At 37.5% G+C, this 25,345-nt stretch overlaps 2 protein-coding genes across 3 annotated transcripts; both read right to left on the reverse strand.

Annotated features, from left to right (window-relative positions):
• Positions 1-2,887: 2,887 nt before the first annotated feature.
• On the reverse strand, positions 2,888-10,072 carry LOC122086564 (protein ORANGE-LIKE, chloroplastic-like). The gene is made up of 8 exons (XM_042655476.1): positions 9,738-10,072; positions 7,604-7,718; positions 7,327-7,443; positions 6,784-6,870; positions 4,701-4,777; positions 4,396-4,523; positions 3,996-4,132; positions 2,888-3,172 (listed from the first exon to the last, which is right to left on the reverse strand). Exons 1-8 carry the CDS (start codon positions 9,947-9,949, stop codon positions 3,095-3,097), a joined length of 951 nt encoding a protein of 316 aa, XP_042511410.1. The 5' UTR covers positions 9,950-10,072; the 3' UTR covers positions 2,888-3,094.
• Positions 10,073-12,510: 2,438 nt separating this feature from the next.
• On the reverse strand, positions 12,511-23,929 carry LOC122087224 (sorting nexin 1). Of its 2 annotated transcripts, none has more exons than XM_042656284.1 (11): positions 23,691-23,929; positions 23,414-23,542; positions 18,948-19,083; positions 16,893-17,026; positions 16,002-16,076; positions 14,790-14,949; positions 14,507-14,640; positions 14,327-14,395; positions 14,031-14,110; positions 13,069-13,129; positions 12,511-12,943 (listed from the first exon to the last, which is right to left on the reverse strand). In XM_042656284.1, exons 1-11 carry the CDS (start codon positions 23,706-23,708, stop codon positions 12,728-12,730), a joined length of 1,212 nt encoding a protein of 403 aa, XP_042512218.1. In that variant the 5' UTR covers positions 23,709-23,929; the 3' UTR covers positions 12,511-12,727. The 2 variants fall into 2 exon arrangements, with proteins under 2 accessions (XP_042512218.1, XP_042512217.1); XM_042656283.1 differs by having other exon boundaries at positions 23,414-23,545; positions 23,691-23,928.
• Positions 23,930-25,345: the final 1,416 nt, after the last annotated feature.

Raw genomic sequence — 25,345 nt, forward strand, 5'->3', positions numbered from 1 at the left:
AAAAAAAAAAAAAAAAAAAAAAAGAGAGAGAAGAAAAAAAATCCATTTACAAGTACTAAGGAAAACAAAACATAAACCAAGTACAAATACAATCCCAAGTCTTTTTTTTTTTTGTTAGAGATTGATTGGTCTATATATTAATACGTAACTAACATGAGGATTTCAATTGACATGAATGAGAATCCAAGGAGTGGAAGAATACCAATATACCCTCCACACTAAGGATAAGGCTTTTAAGGCTAGAGAGTTAGCCATGTTGTTAATCTCTATATAAATATGAAAATGAAAGAACAGGACAAAAAAAGGAAAAGCAAGTATTGAATATCCTCATAATGACCCAAAATTTCAATCTTTGGAACTAAGTTGATGTTGCTAAGAAGAGAAGCATAAAATCCCAAGTCATGAGGAGTCATTCATTTGATGAAGTCTTAGTGTGCATTTGAAGCTCTTGACCCAAAATTAAATGCAACAAACTCCAATTTGGTCCCACTATGGGATATTGAAAAATAAAAATATAAAAATATAAGAAAACCCATAAACAAAAACGACAGCTGTGGGATGGCGCCTTAGATCACTCGGCCAAACTGTCTAATCTTCTCTTTAATGAAAGAAAGAATATATAATTATCAAAAATCAACAACAAAGCCCTTTCTTTGTTGCCCATTTCTCAGCAAGAATAATGTTTTAAAAGATATTCAAAAACTAGTTTCATTTGAAAGGCAGCTCAGTCCTGCGTATCCTTGATGGATCGTGATCTTCTCTAATTCTCTGAAAGTGCAATTCTGATATGAGATTTGGACATCTGTCCCTAATGACGTGAAAGGTCCAAATTTAAGGATAGGATGCCAAGAATTCGGCTGTTATCCCGAGGTGGGATCTCTTGGGTAAGACCCGATCCATTTTCAAAGACACTGGATCTCCAATTTTCAAATCGCTGAATACACTCCTTTCTTCTCGGGACTCTTCACTGTTAAAATCGCTGAAGGATCCTCGCCGATTTTGAATTCCTAGATTTTGAATTGTATCGTCATAACAGTAAACTCTATTATGAAATATTCCAGTTCTTCAATGGACCTGTAGCATCATATCCCCTCTTAATAGATAGAAAAGTCAGGCTTACGATTAACTACAAGAAGAATGAAGTTAAAAGTCTGGTGCAATGGACCTGTAGCATCATATCCACTCTTGTATAGTGATTTGTTCTATGTTTCTTGATAAATTAGACTGTAAAGTATATTTCTCATATTCTTTAACTCAGGTAAGGTTACACTTATATAGGAGTTAGACCCACTTGGGGAAATCTAAAGAACAGAATACACGTAGGCATAATACATGTAACAACTATGTAACTGAATGTGAACTAGCCACTGCTGCACATGGTGATGTGTTCGAGTGAGCCACGTGGTGAAGAGATATATCACTAATATAGACAATTATATAACATATTGAATATGAGAATGAAAGCATGAGACATAGTTTTCTTCAGTGTATGTCGAGTCTTTCTGTAATATGGCGCAGAAAAAAGTGGATTCAGTTTGACTGTATTTAATATACACTGGGTTCATAGGGTTATGTATAGATATCTTCTGGTTCAGTTCAGAAATTAGATTGGATATGGGTCCAAATACATGGATCCAGGTCAATCTGGACCTTGATTTGCTAGTGTAAATTCCGTTGCCCGGGGAGGGGGAGGGGGAGGTGGTGATGGTGATGTTCTGTACTGGTTGTGAAATTTGTGTCTATGTCCATTTCTTTGTGGGGTGCAATGGTAAAAGTCTTGCGACCGTCTCTGATCCACCTGTGCGAGATTTCGCAAAAGTGGGACTTGCACCGAGTTATGGCCTCTTAAGGTTCATAGTCCGGTGAGCCTTTGATGGGAAATCAAGGTCAAATAGATTTCAGCGAGTTGAAAATTAGGGAAAATCGGAATGAAGCTTCACCGCTTTGAGAAAGAGAAAGAGAGAGAGGGGTGGGGCTCCTTCAAGGAGATATAACCATACAACAGCGATTTAAAGACCGAAGAGTCTCCAGAAGAAAGGAGTGTATTCAGCGATTTGAAAATTGGAGATCCAACATATTTGAAAATGGATCGGGTTTTTACCCAAGAGGTCCAACCTCAAGACAGCAGTTGAACTCTAGGCATCATATCTTTGAATCTGGACCGTCCACATCATTAAGGACAATGTCCAAATCTTATACCAGAATTGAGCCTAATTGCACTTTCAGATAATTGGAGAGGATCATGATCCCTCCATGACACGCTAGTGCTTAGACCCATTCACTGCGCAGACATCCTCCCCGGTCCCCCACAAGGTGAGGGTGGGATTCACTTCCAAGACGTAGCTACAACCATAACCAGCCAAGCCCTGAGCGAATTTGGAAGGTGCCAGTGGCTCAGCTGGTTTTTCTACATCCATAGTTCTTGAGAACTCTCCCAGAGACCCCATCCGGCTGGGCAATTGGGTTGTCAGGAATCAGGATCGGACTAATAATCCAGCAAACATTGTACCCGACCGGAGCCCTCTCCTACTCTTTGTAAAATCACTCAAATATAAATAGGGGCATCGTGTGAACAGTTGCGAACTGAGAACACATCCAGAGTGACTTGTGCGATTCTAACATGAACAGTGTAAGCAGTCTATCTGCTCATCGATAATCCAATCGAAACCTAGGAATAGAATCCTCATTGATTAAGATCTAGAAAGGACCACCAAAATCAATACACATCTCGTAGATGCTAGCTTGGGTAATAAGGGGGGATACCTGTTCAATGAACTCTGTCAAACTAAGTTTGTGAAGAAATGAAATGTTTGACGACTGCATTCAAAGTTTTTTCATACCTACCTGTAGTCTTCATACCTTAAAAAAATCGCAGGGCTCAAATATATGAAGCACAATAAGACCGATACACACACTAGCACCTTACTCTTTGAAGGATCGTTTAAAATTATTTATCTGATAACTAATTATAAAAACTTTAAAGAAAAAAATATCTGAGGGACAACAAGTCTTTCCAGGGATATATATTTACTGTTTAATTACAAAGAGAAACCATTGGACTTAAATGTCATCGAACATCAGCACCCAGTCCTTTTTAATCGAATGGATCTATCCGAGGATCATGTTCGCTTGCCATAGCCATTCCAGTGCACAGGCATGTAGGGCACATTACCTAGATATAAACATGAGAGAACAGTCGAATTAGTTCAGCACAAACCAAAGAAAAGATAGTATCCCCACGGATGCAGAACAATAGAAAATGCACATTTGATATTTATATGGAGCTGCCACAGCAGTTGCAAAGAAACCCAGTTAGTGGTCCGTGTAAGGATTTATTGCCAAATTCCAGTTGGAACTAAAAAAAGCACTCCTTATAGCAGGAGTTCTGAAGTTGCTTGAGATCCCCAAGGCCCCCTGTACCATAATGCCAGAGAACTGCTCTACCATCCGTAAAAATGCAGTGCTTGAGATACCAATACTTTAGCTGTCCATAGACTACTGCTAGGATATAATTCTCGAATCATACAGGAAGGCGCATGATAAGCTTGAAGAGCAAGCACAAGAATGACAACCTAATCTAATGTTGAAATTTGTCACTAGAAAGAGGTGATCAGGGCTCCACTACCAACAGCATGGTATCCAGCAATGGCCACCTATGAAGGTTAGGGTACTTGATCTATAGTTTCATACACGCAGGACAAAATAAATTTAAGGGGTTCACATAAACAGCAAATACAATCAATGTTTCAAGCGGCTGATTACATAATTATTTAATGGGTAATTTGCATTGCAGGTACCCGATGTTTGTCGATTTGTCTTTAAGGTTCTTAGTTTCTTGATTTTGCATTGGCATATCCAAACTAGCTAGGGTTAAGCCTTGCCCCCATTTGACTTTTAAAATAATTCTAAAACGTCATTTAAAATATTTCAAGAAAATGAAGCATAACTATGGTAGTGGATACCCTAAAACTAAAGCATTTGTTACCAATGTATACCTTCCCAGCTCCAGAGCAGTTTGGACACCTTTGAGTTGTGGGTGGACACAATGGACGATCTGAATCATTGGATGTTGAAATTGGTTCAATACTCAAACATACTCCAGAAGCAGAACATCGGGCACAAGCCAAGTATCCTGCAGTCAATGGGAACATATATCCGTTCACATGTGAGAGTGGTGCAAGGAAATACAGAGAACCATCACCATAACTGTGAAGCAGTTCATCGGTGAATAGAGACCGGGGTGTTCAATCCACTAAGTAAAACTAGTACATTAGCTTTCAGCATGTAAAGGAAACAACATGAATTGAATATGGTAAGCATCCTGGTGCTACTGCAAAATGGGTAAATTGCATCTGTGGATGAACCAATATTTCTTTAAAACCAGCTCATGCATACCAGCTCCATGGCAGTACTTGCACCTTTTCTTCTCTTGTTGTTCAACATTGTTGGCTTCAATTAACATCAAAGCTGAAATAACACCCACGGCCCCACCAGAAAAGGATGCTACAATGGGATCAACCTGACTAGATCATATTTCAACAAGAGCAATTCAGCTTAATAAACATCGAGTACTAGTACTACAGCTTAGAATAAAAAATCTTACAGAAAGAAAACCCCAAGAAAAGCCAAAATTATGAACAGTTGGTAGATACTGAGTCATTCTAACAGAAATAATTTTAATTTCAAATTTCAATAAATACCTTAACTGTAGCGGCAAATGCATGTTGCGTATAAAATCTTCATATGAGGTGCCTCCTAAGCCAAGTTTCAGCTCCAACTGCCACATAAAACAGATAAATTTAACAAATGCAACTTTCAGAGCACAAAAAAGATTACAAGCTCAAACTAGTCTAGGAATTTAATCAAACATTTGCCAACGCACTAATACATATACATGTGGGAATACAAACAAAATAGGTTAACCTCCAACTGAGATTGGTAATATGAGAAGGCCCTATCATGGTTAGAAACTGCAAGAATTTTGGCTTTGATACCAATTGATGTGATCCCGGGTTTCAATAACCCTAATTATAGGTCGCTAAAGCCCACAAGAATGATAATATCACAAATTAATGGTTGAGTGGAAATTCAAAAAAATTCTCAACACAATTAGGGCCCTTTAGAAAGGATTAAAGGAGTTTAGAGAAAAACGACCTCGCTTTTAATGCGGAATTGTGTGTGATTACGCAGTGTTCGAGTTGTTACTTTCGTGCTTAGCGGGGTTACTAAGAATTCGTTATCAAATTCCTCCTTTTATGGAAAGTAGGTTGGGTGATGGATTATTTTGGTAGTAGACGTAATGCATATAGGCCGCTTTGGCTTGACCGATCTATATGGTACGTCAGGTAGACAGCCAATACCTTATTATAGTCTCTCGTTATAAGCTTATGGCTGATTTGTAGCGGTGCGTCAGGTTGATAGTTAGCACTTATTATAATTAGTCATAACCCGTCAATCTTTTTGCATAGATCCTTGCGCTCATCCTTGCTAGGAATCCCCATGTAGCCGACCCCATTAAGTTGGGATAAGGTTTTGGATGTTGTTGTAGTTGTTGGAGAAGAACGATAATTTAAATTTGAGGAAGTGGGCTTTTTTGGGAATTAAATTGAAGAGGGAATATATATATATAAGAAATCTATTGACATGAGGGGCTTTTATGGAAATAATATAGTTGTGCCTTAAATAATAAATAAGAAGAAAACTTCTTCAACCTCACGATAATCAACCAGAAAAGGTGGAAAACAGTTTGTGCTTCGGGTGAGGGACCACATGCATATAAGCTTCAACCAAGTTCAAATTTCAGGGGTAAGTTGGTAACCAACTGACCGATAATCAATAACAGCAATCAAACAAATCAGAAGTCTGAAATCAAGACTTACTGAAACCAACCCTCGCGATACTATGGCAACCAGATTTGAATCCCACAGTAGGGAAGGCTTATGTGTCTGAGTTCCTAGGGTTTGAATCGCCCTAGGAGAGGAAGTGTATACCCAAAATCAGGGGGGAAAAAAAGGATCAAGGAAGATCGATCTAACTTCATAGGGCTGATAGTAACATCAGAAACAGAACAGGGTAGAAGAAGAAAGAAAAGTAGGAAAGGATGGAAGGAGAAAGAGAAAAACAGGGAGGAATCTGACCTGATAGGAGGAAACCAATTCGAAAAAGAGAAGAAATCACAGCATGCGCCACGCAACCAGTGGGTAAGCCATAATTTTCAACTCCAAGACAAAAACTAATTCAATGGTCTTGCTTACATATATAACAGAAGAAAAAAAAACTTTCCAACAAACTCAAACTGAAAATGGAATTCAAAGCTAACTAGTCTATCTCCTATGACTCTATCAACATGAATAAGATAATAAAAGGAAATTACAAAATAACCCCTAATTAACCCAGGCATGTAACTGCATCATTAATGATGTGAAAAATGTGAATCAACAAAACAGAAATTTTTTCTTAATCAAAATGAGAGAGTCCCGCCCCCCTGGTAGCAGTTTTTTTTTTCTTTAATGTGAATCAACAAAACGGAAATTTTTTCTTAATCAAAATGAGAGTCCCGCCCCCCCTGGTAGCAGTTTTTTTTTCTTTCTCCTTTCCAGTGAGATATAGATAAAGGATCCTCAATTAGCTTGGAGATGATATGTGATATTGAGAAAATGCAAAATAGAAACAAAATGAAAAAAAATGAAGGCTCAATAGAAAGTACCACAATTAAACATGTTCTAAAGTTTCTTATTGTAAATGTTTAAAGAAGCAATAAAAGTTATATAATTGTTCACTTACTGTGGGAGCAAGAAGACCACCAAATATGATTATCCCAGATATAAATGAAAAGCTTGTTAAGTAGAGCTGTTTCAACGTCTTTGGTGTCTAATTCAAAGGAAAACATAAAAGTTTACACAAACACCATAAGTACATAGGTTAGAAAAAAAAAATATCGAAAATAGAGAGAAAGAGAGGAGTGAGGACCATGCCCTTCTAGGAATGGAAAAATACAGTAAAACTAATGAATCATGACAGATTTAAGGAAAAGAGCATCTCATGTGGATCTCTCCCCCTCTCTGCATGTTGTTGGTTTTGAACTTAAAGGGCAACAGAGAAATGAGCCCTTCTGCAAGTCACAAACCATTAGTCCTCAAACTAGAACAATGGGCAATTCGTGCAAATGCCTCTGGCTTGCACCTTTCCGCTGTACATTTTGCACCTCATCATGTGCCCTACCAAACGATGACTTTACACTCTCCATGTATGGCATGCATATTGGTAGATCATTCAAATGTGCCCAGTGGGTGGTGTAGACTTGCTAGAAAAGTTCTTGAAAATCACCACATGAGGGAGAAAGGGAATAGATGATGGGATTTCAGGCATCTCATTTGCCTCTTCGCTGCTATCATCAATAATCTTGGCATTGTTTATGCGTTGTTGTACCCGTAGTCTTCTAACCTAGACAGAAGATAAACACGGGGACCAAGTAATTAAAAACACTAAATATGAATACAGCTCAAACTGCAACAAGAATCAAGACATAGCAGGCAGTCTTATTTATACACTTTACATTAAGAAGTACTTAGAAAGACCATACGGAAAAACTTCCAGAACCCACCTCTTCCATTAGAAGAAATATTTTGTTCCGCCTACTCCTTATATTGTCTTGAATCTCTAGCAGCTGCATCTGAACAAAATCTTGAACAGTTTCTGGTCCTTCTATAATGCAGAAGCTATTTTTGAGGAAATGTTGTACAAGAGAAGAATTAGTGAGGAAAGTTCTTAAATACAATGACAAAGCAAGAAAAGGACAGACACAAAAAACCCTAACATATCATCCAGCCAAAGAAAACTCTGAAAATACCTCTCTTTGGAGTTCGGACAACATAATTAGAATATTTTACATCACTCACTTTGTGATTCACCAGTTCTCCTTCAGATATGGTTTCACACCCTAGTATTTTACTCTAATAATTTTGTCAGAATAGCTATTCCAGTTCGAATATTTTTTTTTTTTTTGGGTGAATGAAAATATGTAAGGAGAAAGAAATAAAACTCAAAAGCCAACAAGGCTACCCAGGAGAGAAGACCCTAACTAAACAACACAGCCACAAAATGAGAGGGGCAAAAAAGAGTGGGGGGGGGGCAATCAACAAAGAAAAGCTGATGATACAACATAACTAGGGGGGAGAGATAAGAGGAAGTTCCCACGGAGTTGCAAGATGCCTATTTCTGCGTGTATAAGGACAAACAACATATTTAAGGAGAATTTTATTTCTAATCTCAAAAGAAATAACATCCTAGATCTGCTCGATATTATACGAAGAGGAGGTCCATCTTCTTTTATTCATTTCCCACCAGATATGTTAAATCACTGCATTGAGAGCAACTTACCGAGAGTGTCACAGGGGGCTTTTCCATTAAAATATTTTAGATCCACCACCATTCTCTGTCAAAAGGAAGGATAGCTCTGGGAGTGGACCATAAATTTCTAAGAATACCACCTCAGACAAACTTGGAGAAAGTACAATAGAAGAATAAATGATCCACACTTCCCATGGAATTCCAACAAAGACAGCAACTAGGAATTGAAATACTTCTTTGGAGAATAAAATCCTGGGTGAGATGAGAATTAGCCATAGCTCTCCAAACAATAAATGAATGTTCTGGGATGGAAGAGCTAAACCAAACTGTCCTAAACCATGGAACTGTAGGGGCTTTAGATCAAATTAAACTCCAAGCAGAAGATGAAGAAAATTTATATGAGGAGTTTGCAACCCACTGAACCGAATCCCCACTGCCACTAGGTCTCAAACAGATATTAGAAAGCTTACTCCACACCTCAAAGAGAGAATGGGAAGCACTAGGTCCCAGAATCCAGATACCATCATGAAGAACAGAAGACACCTTAGAAAGCCTGTTCGAACCAGCATCATGTCTAATTTTGTCACCATATTTTGTAATTAGCACACCATCAAGGTGCCAATTACCATGCCAAAGGTAAGAATCAGAACAATCATCAATGGAAGACTAGCTATGGTCAGTTACAAGGTCCCTATATTTTAGAATTTTCCTCGAGGCCAAAGAAGCATCCATAGTACAAGGAATAGTATAGATGGAATCATAACTGGAGTACACCCAATCTACCCAAGTGCTCTTTTGTAATAGAAATTTTCCAAATAATCTTGACAATGTCAACAATATTGGATTCCTTGATTCGACAAAGACCCAACCCCCACCCCCCCTTCATTTTTTGGAAGACAAAACTTGGCCCATCATATCTAGTTGGCATTCTTTTTTATCAGTACAACGATAATAACTCAGTCGAAACTCAAACATCAGGTAGAGAGAATCACATAATCAACAGTATTGTATCTCCTATACGTCTGATTGATGTTACAAACCAGTGAAGTAACAGAATACTTTGCAGCTTTCTGCAACTGCAAAATAACGGGAAATTGAAAGTAATACCATGTACGCCTATGCAGACTAAAATTGGAAGCAAAATTGTTGCTTAATTACGCAGTTCCGTGTACCATTCAATTCATGATAACAAGCTGATTATAAAAGCTCCCAACCCGACTAGGAATAGAAGCTCAACTAGAAACCTAAGCGCATCTAATGTTTTCCTAACAAGTAAAACGAAGGAAACAGGAAAAATATAACGAACACTTCTTCCAGTATCAAAATAATCCCTACAAACTCGTGTTTTTCCAAGAACAAAAAGAGGAAAGTTTCAAGAAATGACAAACCTCGAGCGGTCTTCCGGTGCGGGAAAAGAATTAGTGGAGCTCTTATCGGAACAACAAATGATTCGTGTCATAAAATTCCTTTTTGAGTAGGAAAGGCATTTAGTGTTCCTACCAGAGAAGAAATCGTTGTTGGATAAAATCAAAGTTTTGGAGGAATCGAGCTTCGAAGGAGAAAGAGATGGAAGATACGAGAAGAGAGTAAGCGAGCTCATCTCGTCCACTCTGGCACCCCCAGAAAGCGAGACTCTGTGACTCGACAGAATTATAAATTAATCGGTAAACTTCACTCCATTCCTCTGAACTAAGGCTTAATATCAGCTGGATCTATCATCTTTGTGAAAATATCATTATCGTCCCATACCATACAGAAAAAATAAACTATCTAACATCCTCAACCGTTAGTTTTAGCTATTAAATCAAGTTAATTCTTTTCATAATCCCCACGAGGAAAAACATCCTACCAACAGATTTATCAAACATCAAAAAAAAAAAAAGTGATTTACATCAATCTCTCCTATCGTTTGTCCAAATCACATCATCCCCTGAAAATCAAAAGATTACATTTAAACCCACCCAAACTAACACCGTGAGAGAGGTGTTAATTTTTTAAATGAAAAATATGATTTTACCGCTTTTCTTCTTCTTCTTCTCTGTAGCCGTTGTCTTCTTCTTCTTCTCTTCCCTTTTCCTCCTCCGCAGCGCATGTGGACCCAAGAAGTTGATGTAATCGTCGTCGTCATCGTCTTCTTCTTCTTCTTCTTCTTCTTCTTCTTCTTTTGTAACTGTTGGTGACTAAGAGAAATTTGGATTTTAGTTTTCTATAACTGAAAACTAAGAAAAACGTGGATTTTAGTTTTCTGTAACTAAAAACCACTTCCGGACCGACTGGTCTCAGTGAGAAGTTTGCACGCCCATCATAAATATTTGTAAAATTGCAAAGTTCTAGTTTTCTGTAACTATCAGTGACTAAGAGAAATGTGGATTTTAGTTTTCTACAATTGAAAACCACTTTCGGACAGATTGATCTCAGCAGGAAGTTCGTGCGCCCATCAGAAATATTTGTAAAATTGCAAGGTTTCGCGAGAGGTGGGATTTTGTCGTCAACAAGTCATCATCGGATTTCTGTACCAAATCCTTTGACTAATTCAATATGTCTAGAGCCGAAGAAGAATCAGATAGGAAAAAAAAAAAGTGAAGGTAGTTGCAGAACCAAGGAAGACCTCATTTTGTTATAGAGATTCGTAAATCAACTTCATTTGGGAAGCTTGGAAGATAAAAGATGCTGCCACAAAAGAAATCATGAGATTGGGTTGGTGATCAGAATATGCAGAGCTTGGTGCATCTCTCTAGGATTTAAAATAGGGCACACCATGGTTGATTACTTGGAAGAACCCTTAGTCCTTACATGCACTGCCTATCTTCTTAACCAAATTCGAGATGGCTTGTGGAAGGTCTTTGGAACATCCCTCTAAAGATTGACGAGAGGTTAAGAGGGAGAGATCGATGAGTGGGATTCCTCCGGCCTCCAATCCAATGATGAACTTAGGGCGGTGCTCGATGTCTTGGATGAAAGCTAGATCAACTTCACCCATCTCTTTAATTACCTTGTTATCTTCTACACTGAAAGCTCAAAAATGCCTCTCTTTCCTGGATTCTTAGATTTATAGGTGAGTTCTATAAGGTCTCTCCATCTCTGAGAGATTGAAGTGGTTGGCTATTATACATCAAACCTGGATAGATTTTGCTTTATCACAAGGCCATCAAAGGCTCTTGTTGTCATTTTCATTCAACAATTTACCCTTCCTTGACCTAGTGCGAAGACTCACAAAAGAAAAAGAAGAAGAAGAATAAGGGCAATTTTGTCTTTTTACATTTTAAAATTAACACTAGTTTAACAGTGTTACTTGTTTTGGGTTTAAATGTAGTTTTTTGATTTTCAGGGGGGATGATGTAATTTAGACAAACGAAAGGGTAGGTTGATGTAAATCACCCAATAAAAATTTATTTATGTTATTTTCAGACACAAAAGCAGTAGATACATTATATAACAATATACCTAAGTTCTGCAGGTGATTGGTAATGAAAAAAGGGTGTTCCATGGTAGTGATCATAACCTCAAGACAAACCCCCGTACAAGGCTTCCGCAAGACCAATAGCGATAGCAGGACATGCCAAGACTCAAACCAATCATCTCGAGTGGTGATGGATTGAGGGCATTTTCACCACTAAGCTACCAACCCCATTGGCACTTATAACCATAGATAGTGAAACAGAACTACATGAGAGAGAGTCCCACGTCATTGCCTTTGTGCAAAGTATCTTTTTTTGGATGTATGGCTTTTTGTCCAAACCCATCTTTTGTTGGAACCTATTTTTAAATTTTTTTGGATTTACATCTAATTTTGTCGGAAACCATTTTTTGTTTCAGGCCTACTAATGATGTGGTACGTCTAATGCAACTCATTACTTTTTGAATGATTGAAAAACAATCTCATTGCACTAACCTCAACTCCTACAATGATGTAATATCCACGATATCTATCACAAACCTAAACCAATCTTAATCAGCTGGACAGAACTTTCATTACATATAGGTGCTCTTCATGAGGAGCAAGTGGAACGAATGCCATCATGTGTCACTGCCTTTCCTTCAAATGGTAAAGACCTGTACGGTAAATTTATATTGATGATTTTGTCGTGGGAAAAGTAAATGCATTATATTGATGGATGGATGAGTGACAATCTTCAAAACCAGAAAACAAAAAAAAGCAAGTTGGAACAAGGATCTGATGCTGGTTAAGGAATTGGAAATTCGATTCGTATACAATGGACCAGATGAACTAGCAAGCATGTTTATTGAGCTTGTCTTCAATATAAGTTACAAAATGGACAAGATCCCACGCATTCTTATAGGATAATTACAAAACTCTCAGAAGTCAAATCTTTTACAAAGAAAGAGGGGTCGTTCAGAGCTAGCAAGTTTATGAGCTTCATGCATGGGAGGAAGAACAAGCTTCAAGCTTAGGAAGGAGACTACGCCAGGCAGCTGCAATATCGTTTGCCAGCTTTGCTTGTCCCTTGGCAAATTCGTGGAAAGTAAATCCCATGTCATACGTTTTCTGCTCTTGGAAGCGCACAATCTCTTCATTCATAAGTCGCACTATTGTCTCAAATCTCTGGGTTGCTTCCTCACTCTCTGCCTTCAACTGCATCAAAAGGTCAATATTAGCCAAGTAGCAACGATTTGGAATCTCGGCTGATTGTATGTGCAATTTTAAAATTTCTTTGCTGCAGGGGGGGGGGTGTTGAGGAAGAAAAGCAGAGTACCCACCTCTTTATATTCAAGCTCGGCTTCTCCTACTCTGTCTGACCTTGTTAGCATCAGCCTGTCACTGTAAACCATCCCACCCAAAAAAATTAAAAAAAAGATTAAAAAAAAGGGTAATGTATCATTTGCAGCTATAAATAGTACCAAGCCCAAACCAGAGGAGCAAAGTTTAGATAGCCACCTGATGGAAAAGACCTGTAGTTGATCAGAACATATGTATATGTTTCAGTTTCTACTGCAGGTCTTTTAAACAAAGAGACACCACTTAAGGTGCCAAATAATTTGCAAATCTTTTTTCTTTGCCCTCTTAGTTTGGCACACTTTTTCCCTTTTCAATGAGGGTAAAACTCTTCAATTCACATGTTTACTTGAAAACATGCAAAATGATGACAATTTTTGAAAATGACATAATGACAAGTCACTTTCATAAGATTTTGAAAACCCTTTTTTGCCCCGCTTAACTTATAGGACTAAGACAAGAAGCAATCCAAATAAGGTTGCATGTTCCAACTACACCCACAGAGGTGTCATTCAGAAGATCCCTTTAAATAAAGAAATAGGGCGTACCCAATGCACGAGGCTCCCGCTACTGCGGGGTCTGGGGAGGGTCATAATGTACGTAGCCACAATCCCTTCAAATAAATTATTATATATATATATATATATGAATATAGAAGGCGCTGAGGACAATGGTTTCAAAAGGCTCCTGATCCCTTTAAATAAAGAAATAGGGCTTACCCAATGCACGAGGCTCCCGCTACTGCGGGGTCTGGGGAAGGTCATAATGTACGCAGCCACAATCCCTTCAAATAAATTATATATATATATATATATAATTTATTTGAAGGCACTGAGGACAATGGTTTCAAAAGGCTCCTGATTAATTCAAGAAGCACAACCACAGACAATGGCATTCCAATGGCAAGAACAAGAGAAGAAACATGGAATAACTATCCAAATCATACAGGTTTATCTCCTTCAGCTTAATTGTTTCAGCCAGTTCGCATTGTTGCCTGAAAGCACTTGCTCTCTCAGCAATCGTAGCCTGTAAAATGGGTGCAGCAATGTTAAACTTACTATGACAAACCTAGAAAAGAAACCAAACACCTAGCAAGATTTTGACCATAAAACAGAAATATTAACTATTATCAACAACCAATCCCAGAGATCCGCTCCTCAAAATTCCCAGTTGATCATCTACTTCAGACTGGTCCAAACAGTTGGCATGAGAAATTTGATAGCTATATTTATGCAAACTCACCTTAATAGATTGCACTGCACGAACATAATCTTTTAAAGGTTCTTCAAAATTCATTAGAAGGTTGTGAGCCTACATCATTGTCACTGGGATTAGGCACATGATGGTAAAGAAGTTCTGAAGACCAGGAAGTGTAAATAACACCAACAAACATCAAGGATTGAATGTTGCAAGCAAGCTTACTTCTTTCTGCAGCTTACTTGATAGCATTTCTGATTTTGCTCCAAGCTCAGAAAATGCTTTTCCAAGAGACTGCCCTTCACAAGCACCCAAGAGCTTGATCGCTTTCCCAAAGTCTGACAATGACTGCCCCAACTCTGTGAAAACAGACAGACGAGACAAATAAAACTCATGTATTTAGTTCCTCCTGCATATGAGGAAAAATTTAATGAGTGAAAGAAAAATAATCGTCACCATCAAAGAACATTGAGAACTTTCTAAAACCACATTTCAAAGTTCTCACTACCTCTGTGCCTCTTTACCAGACGAAAAGCATGCTTCTGCGCCTCAGCTAAGTGATCTTCAAGCTCAAAGATGTAATGTTTAAGCTTCTCATATTCAGGGTTTGATTCTTCTACTGGTTTTTCTTTTCCAAGGACAACATCACTTACTTTATTTTGTACATCCTGACAAAGATTGAGACAAAGCACAAGTCAAATTCTCAAACTGGTCTTGGTAAAAATGGTAATTCCTATTCTGGAGGAAATTCTGATTTAAGAAACCTTATCATGTCATTGATAGCCCCACTAATGGTTAAAAGAACTTTAAATTTCATTATTATCGTTTTTATTCATTTGATTAGACGGCTGTCAAGAAAGGATCACAAACTAATGGATCTTGTTCTTTTGTTTTAGTACTAGAAACAAATGGATTTGCTTTAACCATGGGCATCATTTTGTGTTATTGTGATCTTTCATACCATATTTAATGGAGCCAATGTAAAAAGGAAAAGATGTGTGCTTTGGTGTCCAACACAACAATCGCTATAAAATCAGCATAATTGTACAAGTGTACAATGGTTACATCCTTTCCATATGCAATCGCTTCATTCCACCACTACTCTTTCTACAGGCATTACCTACTTTTCACTTTTTTCCTTAAAATTTTTCTTTTTTCAAGGGCAGGAGGTAGGAAGATAATTGAAGTGTCCAGTAGTGTGGGAATGTCAGTGTCGGGTATATGTGGGTACAGAAAGAAATGAAAAATAGGCACTGCCAAGTCGCATCGAATAGAACTCTAGACCCAGGAAGTTGGAACTGGACAAGGTTCTCCACCATAACCGTGGAGGGCAAAAGACAATTTTAAATTGCACCTATCAGTAGCTACAGTTCAAAAAATCACTTTCGTCTGAACAGCATCCATCAATTTCCACATCCCAGTTACTAACTTACTGAGGCATGCAAGATGTAAGGACAGTGTCCTGTCTTTCAGGTTCTTTCCACCACTTAAGAATTCCTTTTCAGTGCCAGGTCCAAGTCCTTCAAGGTTCTCTGTTTCTTGAGAGTTCCTATGCCTCCCAGGATTATCAGGTACTTTTTTTTAAAGTAAATATCTATGTCTACCAATCTCTTGATCAGAGAATCTGCAGGATTTCCTATTCTGAAATCACAGATACCATATTCACAAGGGGAAAAGGGGGGAGGGGGGGGGGAGGGGATGGGAAATGTACACAAGCTACCTTGAAAATTTGCATCAAATCAGATGGTTTCTTTTTGAAGATACCAGTCTCTTGAGATCTGGCTGCTTCCATTGTCTGCACAAAATGGAATATAATGTCAGTATCAAGTTATAAGTCTTATCAAACTTGTCCCCTCCAATTAAACAGAAATCAACCGCACCCTCCATAGAGCATAAATATCACTTGCAACAATGAAGCATCTAAATATATGAAGGGAAAATAATATTGTGGTGTAAAGGAACAAATTCTATTAGCAGAATGTTGCAATATTTATAATTTCTGTGTTTTTCCAAGATAGCTAAAGTTGGACAAGGCCAGATTTGGTATGATATCTATTTCAATTTCGAATTGATTTGATGAAATAGTCAACAATTTGATATTTGGTCAAGAAATTGAAATTGATTTGGTCGCATCAATATGAAATATTTCAAGAATAAGAAATCCATTTGGTATTTCAATTTCCGAGAATAGATTCTCTACATTTCTTCGGTGGAGGGTGGAGGGTGGAGGGTGGAGGGTGGGCAGGGGGGCTGGAGTGGGGCCAGGAAGTGTTGGTGGTTATGGTGGGGGTGGTGGCACAGAGGTAGTGGTGAGACTATCAAGAGAAGGGGGTGTTTTATTTTTAAAATGAAATTACTGCTTTGACCATCAAATTAACCATGTGCTCATTAAAGAGCAAGAGTGAAATTAATTTCAATTTCAAAATTAAAACAGCTCATTAGCCATTTTAGAATTTCTATTCCAAATGATTTTTCTATTTCATTGAAATAAAGTGCAAAAATAATACCAAAAATTTTCCAAAATAGAAATCACCCTATGAAATTAAATTGAAATCATACCAAATCAGGCTAAAATTGTGCAACATGAGATTTTCAGCTTTGGACTTATTACCTCCTCTTCTACTTGCAAAAAGGTCCTCAATTCTTCACTTTTTTGGAGTTGAGGATGCGAGGCAATCCGGTTTACAAAAATATCGAGTGCCTGACGCCTCATCTCAATGAATTCAGCACTGAAGCGAAACTTCTCTGAACAGAGAACAGAACAAAATTAAGAACACAAGAAAACAAATCCAATCCCCCTAAAAAGTTACTGTATCTCCTTGACAACAAACATTTATGCGGAACAGTCATTGGCAGATAAAGCCAGAGTGAATAGACATAAAGGCTATACCCACAAGCCAAGCCAAGGAAGTCTACATGTACATGTGGCACCAATTAGATGCAAACTTAGCAGCATGCCAACAAAACCATGAAGAGCAGTCATGTATACTGACATGATATCCAGCAAAAAGGACCAAAAATGTAATGCAAGATTTACAGATTTGTTTTATTTAGTTTCCAGATCATTTTGTTATTTTGACTAATATAATGCTTATAATGGTTTAACAAACAGTCTGATGTAGATAAGTCACTTAATGGGCTTATTTTATTGCAAATAAGCCTTAGGTTGGATTATGTATGTGTTAGGCCTTTGATCCCATGGGTTTTCTTTGTAATGGGCCACTTTACTGAGCCTAAAATATGGGTAGAAAGTAGGAAAACGGGATTTAATTCATTAGTTTAGTTAGAGTCATGTTTTGAGTCTATTGCCTTTGTTATTTCAATTTCCTAGTCAGTTTAGGTTTCCCAGTTAGTTAAGGATTGGGTTAAGCCTTTCCTTTTTAGTGTTTGAGACAATTTTGAGTCTTCTATATTAGTTTGTAAGGGGCTACAACACTGAACACAAATTTATTAATGAAAAAAAAAAAAAAGACTTATGCTGTTGTGCTGTGGGATGCAGTTGGGTGAGATGCCTAAACCTGAGGGGTGAGATGCCCATTCACTAGTTCTTCTCCCCCCTTCTCAGTACTCCATCAAATTCTCTTTCTTTTCTTATTTTTCTTTTATTTGTTTGTTGTGCGAGAGTGTTTGAGAACTAGAACCAAGCCTAGTGGAGGACATCTTCTCTATTCAGCCAGAATTTCAGATCCTGCCTGGGATTAGGATCACTTGTGACCCAATCTTACATTACAATCTGGTTCAGCGATACCCGGCCTCACACATTTAATTTGTTTGATAACCATGCCAGAAACTCAAAGGACTACTTAATTAAAAGGCTACAGCCATAAATATTCCTACAAAGTGAACAGAAATTCTTCCGTAGACTTGTTTCCAATAAAAAATTTGATGCAGACAAATCAGAAAAATTGGGCTAATTCTAAGCTGGTCTCCAAGAGTCCAGCCTTATTTCAGTCTCTTTTCTTTATTATGTCAGTTTCCTAGTTAGTTTAAGTTACCTTTTCAATTCAGGAGTGGTTTAGACCTTTTCTAAATTTTGAGTTTGAATCTGTTTTTGAGTATTCTATATATAATTATACGGGGCTACAGCCTTATACACGAATTTGAGTAATGAAAGATTGTCTTTTGCCTTTGATTCTATGGTAATTCAATATGCTCCCTGCTGTGGTGATTCCAATGCTGGGATACTGGTGATGATTCCAGCCATGCAGATCAGGTGATGATTCCTGATCATATCCTTTCTATAGATTTATCTTTCTATTTTAATTTCAATTTCAATTCTGTTCGTCCCTATTAAATCCTAATTTCAGAAATTGTTATAAAAATCCTATCTTTCCCATCAATGATTGAATTATAGTTTCCTAATTCAACTTAGATTTCTCCAAATCCCTTGTTTTAAAATTGATCTCTAAATCATGAATTCAGTTATTTTTTAAATTCATTTTCTTAAGATCTCTCAAGTTTTCATCCCAATGAAGAATTTAAGAAATTGAATAACTATTAGCTAGGAAAAAACATAGAACAAATGTTCATGGCATGGGAAAGAGAGTGTGTGAAGACTGCCACAGAAGACTTAGTACGCATAGTAGAAAGAGGAGATCACAATTATTTAGCAGAGATAACAAAGTTAGAGGGGGTCTTAATAAAGAAGAGATTTTTGGCAAGTTACCTACAGCACTTTTCTCTGGAATAGGAGGAATAAATATGCCCTTGTACCTCTCAAACAGCCGATCACGCAACCATACAAAATCACTATAACGCCGAATCACAATTTTCTCTGGGCCTTGATATTCAGGTAAATTTGTCTGCCGAAATATGCCATAAAATATCAAAACAATAAAACTAACGTACATGATAACCTCCTCTCTTTAATCAAAGGCAAAAGTTAGAAGACCTTAAGGAAAAGAAAAGTGGACAACTGCATCATCTAATCCGAAACACCATTATTGAATAAAAATCCAGTAAATTTCAGATTTAGAACCAAGAACCGAGTTGGTAAGATAAGATTGCATCACAAAATTGTAGGCAATGGCAAGATTACAAGAGCCCAAAATGTAAATTCATCTAAAAGTTGATGGTACCCACAGGGCGCATTTTATGGAAGTAGGTGACAAGTTTACAAGAGCCCAAAATGTAAATTCATCTAAAAGTCAACGGTACCTACAGGGCGCATTTTATGGATATGCATATTTGTATGTATATATGCCTTTATTTATGCATACGCATAATGTATCTGCAAACAAAAAACCAGAGCATATATTGCCAGTAATACTGTTAAACAGATTAACAATCTAAATATAACACAGTACATATTATTGGACCACAAGTCAAATTAACATACGTAAACATGTACATCACAGAAATAATTATGTGCATCTAGCAAACAGTACAACAACAACTTCTTGAACCGGAAAATAACACCAACCACAGCAGTGCTGCTGGTAAATAGTAAAAAATCATCTCTTTCAAAAAAAAAAAAAAAAAATTATTTACTGAAAAAGAAAAAGACTGAAACTCCAACTAAAGGGTATCCAGGAAAAAGTAAAAAAATTACCAAGAGTCGAGTTCCCTTCTAAAGGTAGAAGGGGTGGCATGGATTTTGAAATAGCAGAGGAATACAAAGACCAACCATAGCATTATTCTCCCTCTATTTCAGTTGTTGAGTTCGATTAGGTTTAGTTTTTCTTCTAAGTCTTTAAATAGCCACGTAATACCATCATTGGACAGAATAGAATTAATGAATAATTGCTGAGTTCATGGGTTACTGTTGGATGAAGCCGCTGAACACCTTCTTCTCTCTCCTCCCTATTTCTTCAATTGCTCGATTCAGTTAAGTCCTTCATGGTAAGTTTTTTGTCTGTTCCTCTTTGCTTCGGTCTTTGTTCTTCCCATTCTTTTCTTCTTTTCTCTTCTCTCCTCCTCGTTTTCTTCTTCACTAGGGCGACATATTACACTGACAGGAATCGTGAAATTGGTGTACACTCTTGTCCACCACAGTGCGTATTTGCAACACTGAGACAGCCAACAAATATAGCTAGTCATATACTTCGTAAGTGTATCAGCATCATTGTCTAAGGACTGGATGAGCTCGGTATGAATGCATTCGAGCCAAATCTCTCTTCCTCATCCATAGCCCATTCGCCTTCAAACCTGGGGACTGGAATCCATATCCTAGGGAAACCCATCCTCTCCAATTTGGGACCTAAAACTTGCTGTGCTTGAGAGCTGTAGACGTGATCCCAAATTGGAATCCTGTTTTACGCCAGATCCGAGTTGCAGAACTTTCCCTTGACATTTTCAGCTTGGCTTGGAGTGTTTCTCAGTGGTACTCAACAGGTGGTTGGGTTATCAACTCCCATTGAAATTTTCAGGCCCATCTGAGGCCTTACCAGTGAGATTTCTCACCTTGAATCAAGCCGGCCCTTGCTGATTTTGTTTAATGCAAGGAATAAGAAGGGTAAAGGTATAACTTTATATTTACAATTAAGCCCCCATGTGCTGTAATCACATTGATACACTTCCATTTTATGATTTGTTCTGCTTTATCCTCTTCTCATATAAGAACTGTAATAGTATCACTTTTGTGGACTGGGCTGAACTCATTTGGGAGCCCCGACTGAGAACTGAGTCCAAATTTGGGTTTTAAATTGGGTTGATATTGTAATCTTTTACTCTGTTCTGTTTAATCTTGGTAGGAAATTAGATACGTTAGTAGCAACTAGGAGATAGGATTTGATTTTACTTCTATTTCAGTTTTAGAGTTTGGTTAGGAAATTTTATTTATTTTATATATGTAAGCAACTCAATGTAATGAACAAATTTGATTATGGAATACTGAAAAGTCGAGGTTAGAACTCACCGTGTGTGTTGTGTACTCTCTCTCTCTCTCTATCCCTTCTCTTCCTCCTCCTCCCACTGATATGCTCCCAGCGGTACCCAAGACCAGTCACTGCTGGTCTGCAACTTCCTCTTCCCTCCCTCAAGTAAAACCCCCCTGTTTCCCTCATCCATTACGATTCTCTTCTTCATTGCTTATTTTTCCTGTTAGTATTGATATTCCTTCCTTTCTTCCGTGCTGTTAGTACTTGAGATTTGGGAAAACTTCATTAGAACCTTATGATTACCATCCTATTCCACGTGAGTAATAACCTCAACTTTTAAAGAAAAAATAAATAAAGTTTCCTAACCAAACTCTAAAACTGAAATAGAAGTAAAATCAAATCCTATCTCCTAGTTGCTACTAATGTACCTAACTTCCTATCAAAATAAAACAGAAATAACATAAAACAATAAAAGATTACAATATCAACCCAACGCCCTACAAAAATATCCTCTCGGACCCAAAACCCAAACTTGGACCCAGTTCGCAGTTAGGACTCCCAAATGAGTTCAGCCTGGTCCACAAATGTGATATTGCATCAAAAAATACCCCTTATGTAAACTATTGTTTCTAGTTGAATCCTGGATCTGTTATTTCTCCCAAGAGGGACCTCATCTGTTCACCATAATCACGGAATTCACCATTGGTTCCTTATATTTGAGTGCTTTAGTGGGCCTATAGAGACTCAAAATTTGGATTTTGGAACCTGAGGTCGCATCAATGTGTCTAGCAATTACCAAATCAGGTAATTTCTATTTTTCAAAGCATTGTAGCCTATAAAAGGCATGGACTGGCCAAGCCATATAGACAGATCGCCATTAGCTAAATTTAGGTGAACTTGAGTTGTTTCTTCATTCTGCTGCTCTTTTGGTGGGTTCCCTTAAGTTATAGAGCTAGTTGTAATTTGGACTCCCTTCTTATTTTCTTCTGTTATATTATTTATTCACTACTTGTGAATTTCCTTGATGTCCTACATCAATTGATAACAGAGCTGAAGATCGAATTCTGTTTCTTCAACGACTGCTGAACCACACAAATCTTTGAAAGGTTCAAACAATAATTGAACTAGTCTATATGAACGCTTTACAAAAAAATAAAGCAGTTTCCAACATATGGATCAATATCTAGAAAATATGTAGATAACTGCTATTGAAGAATGTGCAAAAAGAAAATGAACAAAAATAACAGTCTTCTTTTTTTCTCTTCCGCCCAAAAAAAAATGATTTCTCATGGAAAGGAAAGTTTTAAGGAGACATAATTGATGAAATAGTGACTACAATGGAGGCACAACACACACTGAAAGTCATAATTGATTCATCTTCCAAAGAGAACTTGGTGAGGATGGGATTAAAGATTACTGCTGCCTATCCTAATTATCCATGAGTTTCAGGAGTTCTCTTCATCAAATATCAAAGCACGGTGGCTTTGGGAGGTATGTTACTTCAAACTCATTGCTGAGTGTTTCTTCCCCACCAGAGGGATTGATGCAGGAGCATCTCAAGCTTAGACAGATGTTGAGAAATTGTTTCATTATTTCTGTCACATATTTATGAGGCTCATTTGGGAAGTCAAATCTTCTCCGTATGATTTAAATACAACTGGATAGCCTATTCAGTTAACTTTCCAACAAGAAGAGACCTCATAAATTGGAGCTGCATCTGAAAAAGATATGGCCAATTCATTGAGTAATACTAAGTTGTGATGATATTTCATTGCTAGTTTAAGACATTAGGCAATTTTAATTCCATAATTATTCGACAGTTTCCGTCTAAAATTAGCCTTCTACTATTTTTCCACAAGAATTTCTCAACAACCAGATGACAGCTTCAAGTAACTATTAACTTTTCCAGCTCTTGAATCAATCAAGTGGAGGTGTTATTGGTGTTGTCTCGAACACATAAGCAAGCGTAAATTAACAAGTTCTAGTTGAGTTAACTGATCCATGAAAAAATAATCCTCTGCAAAATCTCGTTCACATTCTTAGTTTAGTCAGGTCGTAAGAAATTGAATTCTCAGTTTTCTTTTCTTTTTTTCTTTTTCTTTCTTTATTATTTATTGCGGAAAACCTCACAGATCTTACGACTTAATGGAAAATACCAACAATGCTTACCATAAAAGTGAACTCAACAAGTCAAACTGCAGAAACATAATTCCTATAAACAAATCAAACCCTAACCCTAATCCGAATTTTTAGAGGAAAACAATAAATTTTAGATAACTTTGCATGGGGAGTGATTGATATCAGATAAAATTACCTTGGTGATGACTCGGTAGGAGATGTAAGCTTGTACGCCATTTCCCAATTTCACAGGATCTGTAACGGAAACGAATAAAAAAGGTGCAGATGGGGATTTGGGGTTCTGGGAGGACCCTGAGACGCTTCTCTGCTGGAAATTATCAAAGAACCATCAATCAAAGAAAGGAGGAAACAAAAAATTAGCCTCAGGCCATCAGTTCGATCATACTATCACAATTAAACGACGAAATCAGAAGAGAGACAGAAGATCGTGACAGTTGCTTAATTTTAATTACCGTAGTAATCATGGCCATCTCAAAGTATTTCGAGGAAGAAGAATCTGAAGTGAGCTCCGGCAGAACCCGACGCGGAGAAATTACCTCAGTCGTACTATGAGGAAAAGAAGGAAAACTTGTTTCCGGCAGTCAGGCTTCACAGCCTTCACTGTTAAGTATGCAGTCCAGACTAAAATGCGCCTTCTAGCGTAGTGCGCTTCCTTTGCATCTAATTGCCCAGACAAGAAAAGTCTGGACTCTGGAGTCTGGACTCTGGATCGATCTCTGTTTTGTTTAGGGTTGGGCCTAGAGGTGAATAGATTGATTGTGGTCTATGGCTCTAGTCTCTGGTGCGGTTAACGGGTCGGATTCATAATGCGATGCAGGTCTGAATCCGATGCAGGTCTGAATCCGATTACAAATATGAATAATTCGAAATTCGATTATTTATCAAACATATTTGAACACCTTGATTTAAGTTTGAATTATGATAGAATTGGGAAAAGAAAAAAATCTAATGGGAAAAGCCAATCATTAATATTATTGGATTAGGATAGAATGATCCAATTATCCTTAGAGGCTACAAACTTATCAAAAAAAAAAAAAAAACTTCAACCTAAAATGAACAAGGGCAAGCATGTGTCATTCGTCTCTCCTCCCCATTTGAAAAATATCATCATTTCCTTATGTGTTTAGTCCTATGGTGATTGATGCATGCATGATGTTAGTTTACCAAAAATGGTGGCATGCCCAACCTTTTCATGTCTGATTCCTCTTCAGCCACGGGGTGCCCATTGAGGCATTCAATGATTGGGGGTGTCCGCTCATATGTTGGGATGTGGATACCTCATCTAGGCATATTTTGAATTATCAAACTCTCCCAAAGATCAAGAGCTTCATGTAATGAGCATGTGCATGAGAATTAGCATCGAGCAAAGCTCCACAACATCATTAAATCCCAATTGATCTGTGATGCTAGTGTTGCAACGCTTCCCTTGAAACCTTTACATGCCATTTCAGTGTCTTTGAGCCTGTATGTTTTTAGCTCATCACTCTTTGGGGAAGCCCTTGTTATCTGCTGTTCCTTTATCCAATCCATATCCAAAATACATGGATAATTCAAGTGGAATCCAACAACAAGAAACTCATTTATCTCATTAATAATTTATCGAAGCTTCCCAAGTTGATGTTTCCTATCGATCATTCATAACATTTTGCTTTTGGTGTCTATTTTTGTTACAATTTCATTATGGCAAGTCAATGGAGTATGTAAAGGCTTTTTTTATTTGATGTAAGATAAATTGGTCGTAATCCATTCCTTGTCTTGAAGAATTATGCTACTGCCTAACCATGACCGGCCATGACTTTTTATAATCTTCAATAAACTTTTCCTTTACCTCAACCCTTAATGAAAAAAAATAAAAAAACAAAAAAAAAAACAAAAAACAAAAAACAAAAAACAAAAAACAAAAAACAAAAAACAAAATAATCAAAGGCGAACAATACTGAGATACATCATTAAAGTACTCTATCAAATTGACCCCCAATTATTAGGATTCTGAAACAGTGGCATCCAATCGAGGTCCACAGCATTTGGATGTGGGCCTGGAGTCTATTCTACTTATATCGCCATCCATTTATTAAGCTGATAGCGAGGGTGTTGGCGTGTGGGAAGT

Source organism: Macadamia integrifolia, chromosome 8, assembly GCF_013358625.1.
Source record: "Macadamia integrifolia cultivar HAES 741 chromosome 8, SCU_Mint_v3, whole genome shotgun sequence".
In the NCBI taxonomy this organism is placed as follows: Eukaryota; Viridiplantae; Streptophyta; class Magnoliopsida; order Proteales; family Proteaceae; genus Macadamia; species Macadamia integrifolia.

Bases quoted from the DNA above. Each gene is read 5' to 3' on its own strand.
- LOC122086564 (XM_042655476.1), bottom strand. From the start codon at position 9,949: ATGAGCTCGCTTACTCTCTTCTCGTATCTTCCATCTCTTTCTCCTTCG. The intron at 7,444-7,603 runs GTGGGTTCTGGA...TCTTCTGTCTAG, and splicing joins TATTTCTTCTAATGGAAGAG to GTTAGAAGACTACGGGTACA. The intron at 4,133-4,395 runs GTATGCATGAGC...CATTGACTGCAG, and splicing joins CAAGTACTGCCATGGAGCTG to GATACTTGGCTTGTGCCCGA.
- LOC122087224 (XM_042656283.1), bottom strand. The intron at 16,077-16,892 runs GTAATAAGTCCA...CATTTTGTGCAG, and splicing joins TTTTGCAAGTAGAAGAGGAG to ACAATGGAAGCAGCCAGATC. The intron at 14,396-14,506 runs GTAAGCTTGCTT...ACAATGATGTAG, and splicing joins CAAGTAAGCTGCAGAAAGAA to GCTCACAACCTTCTAATGAA.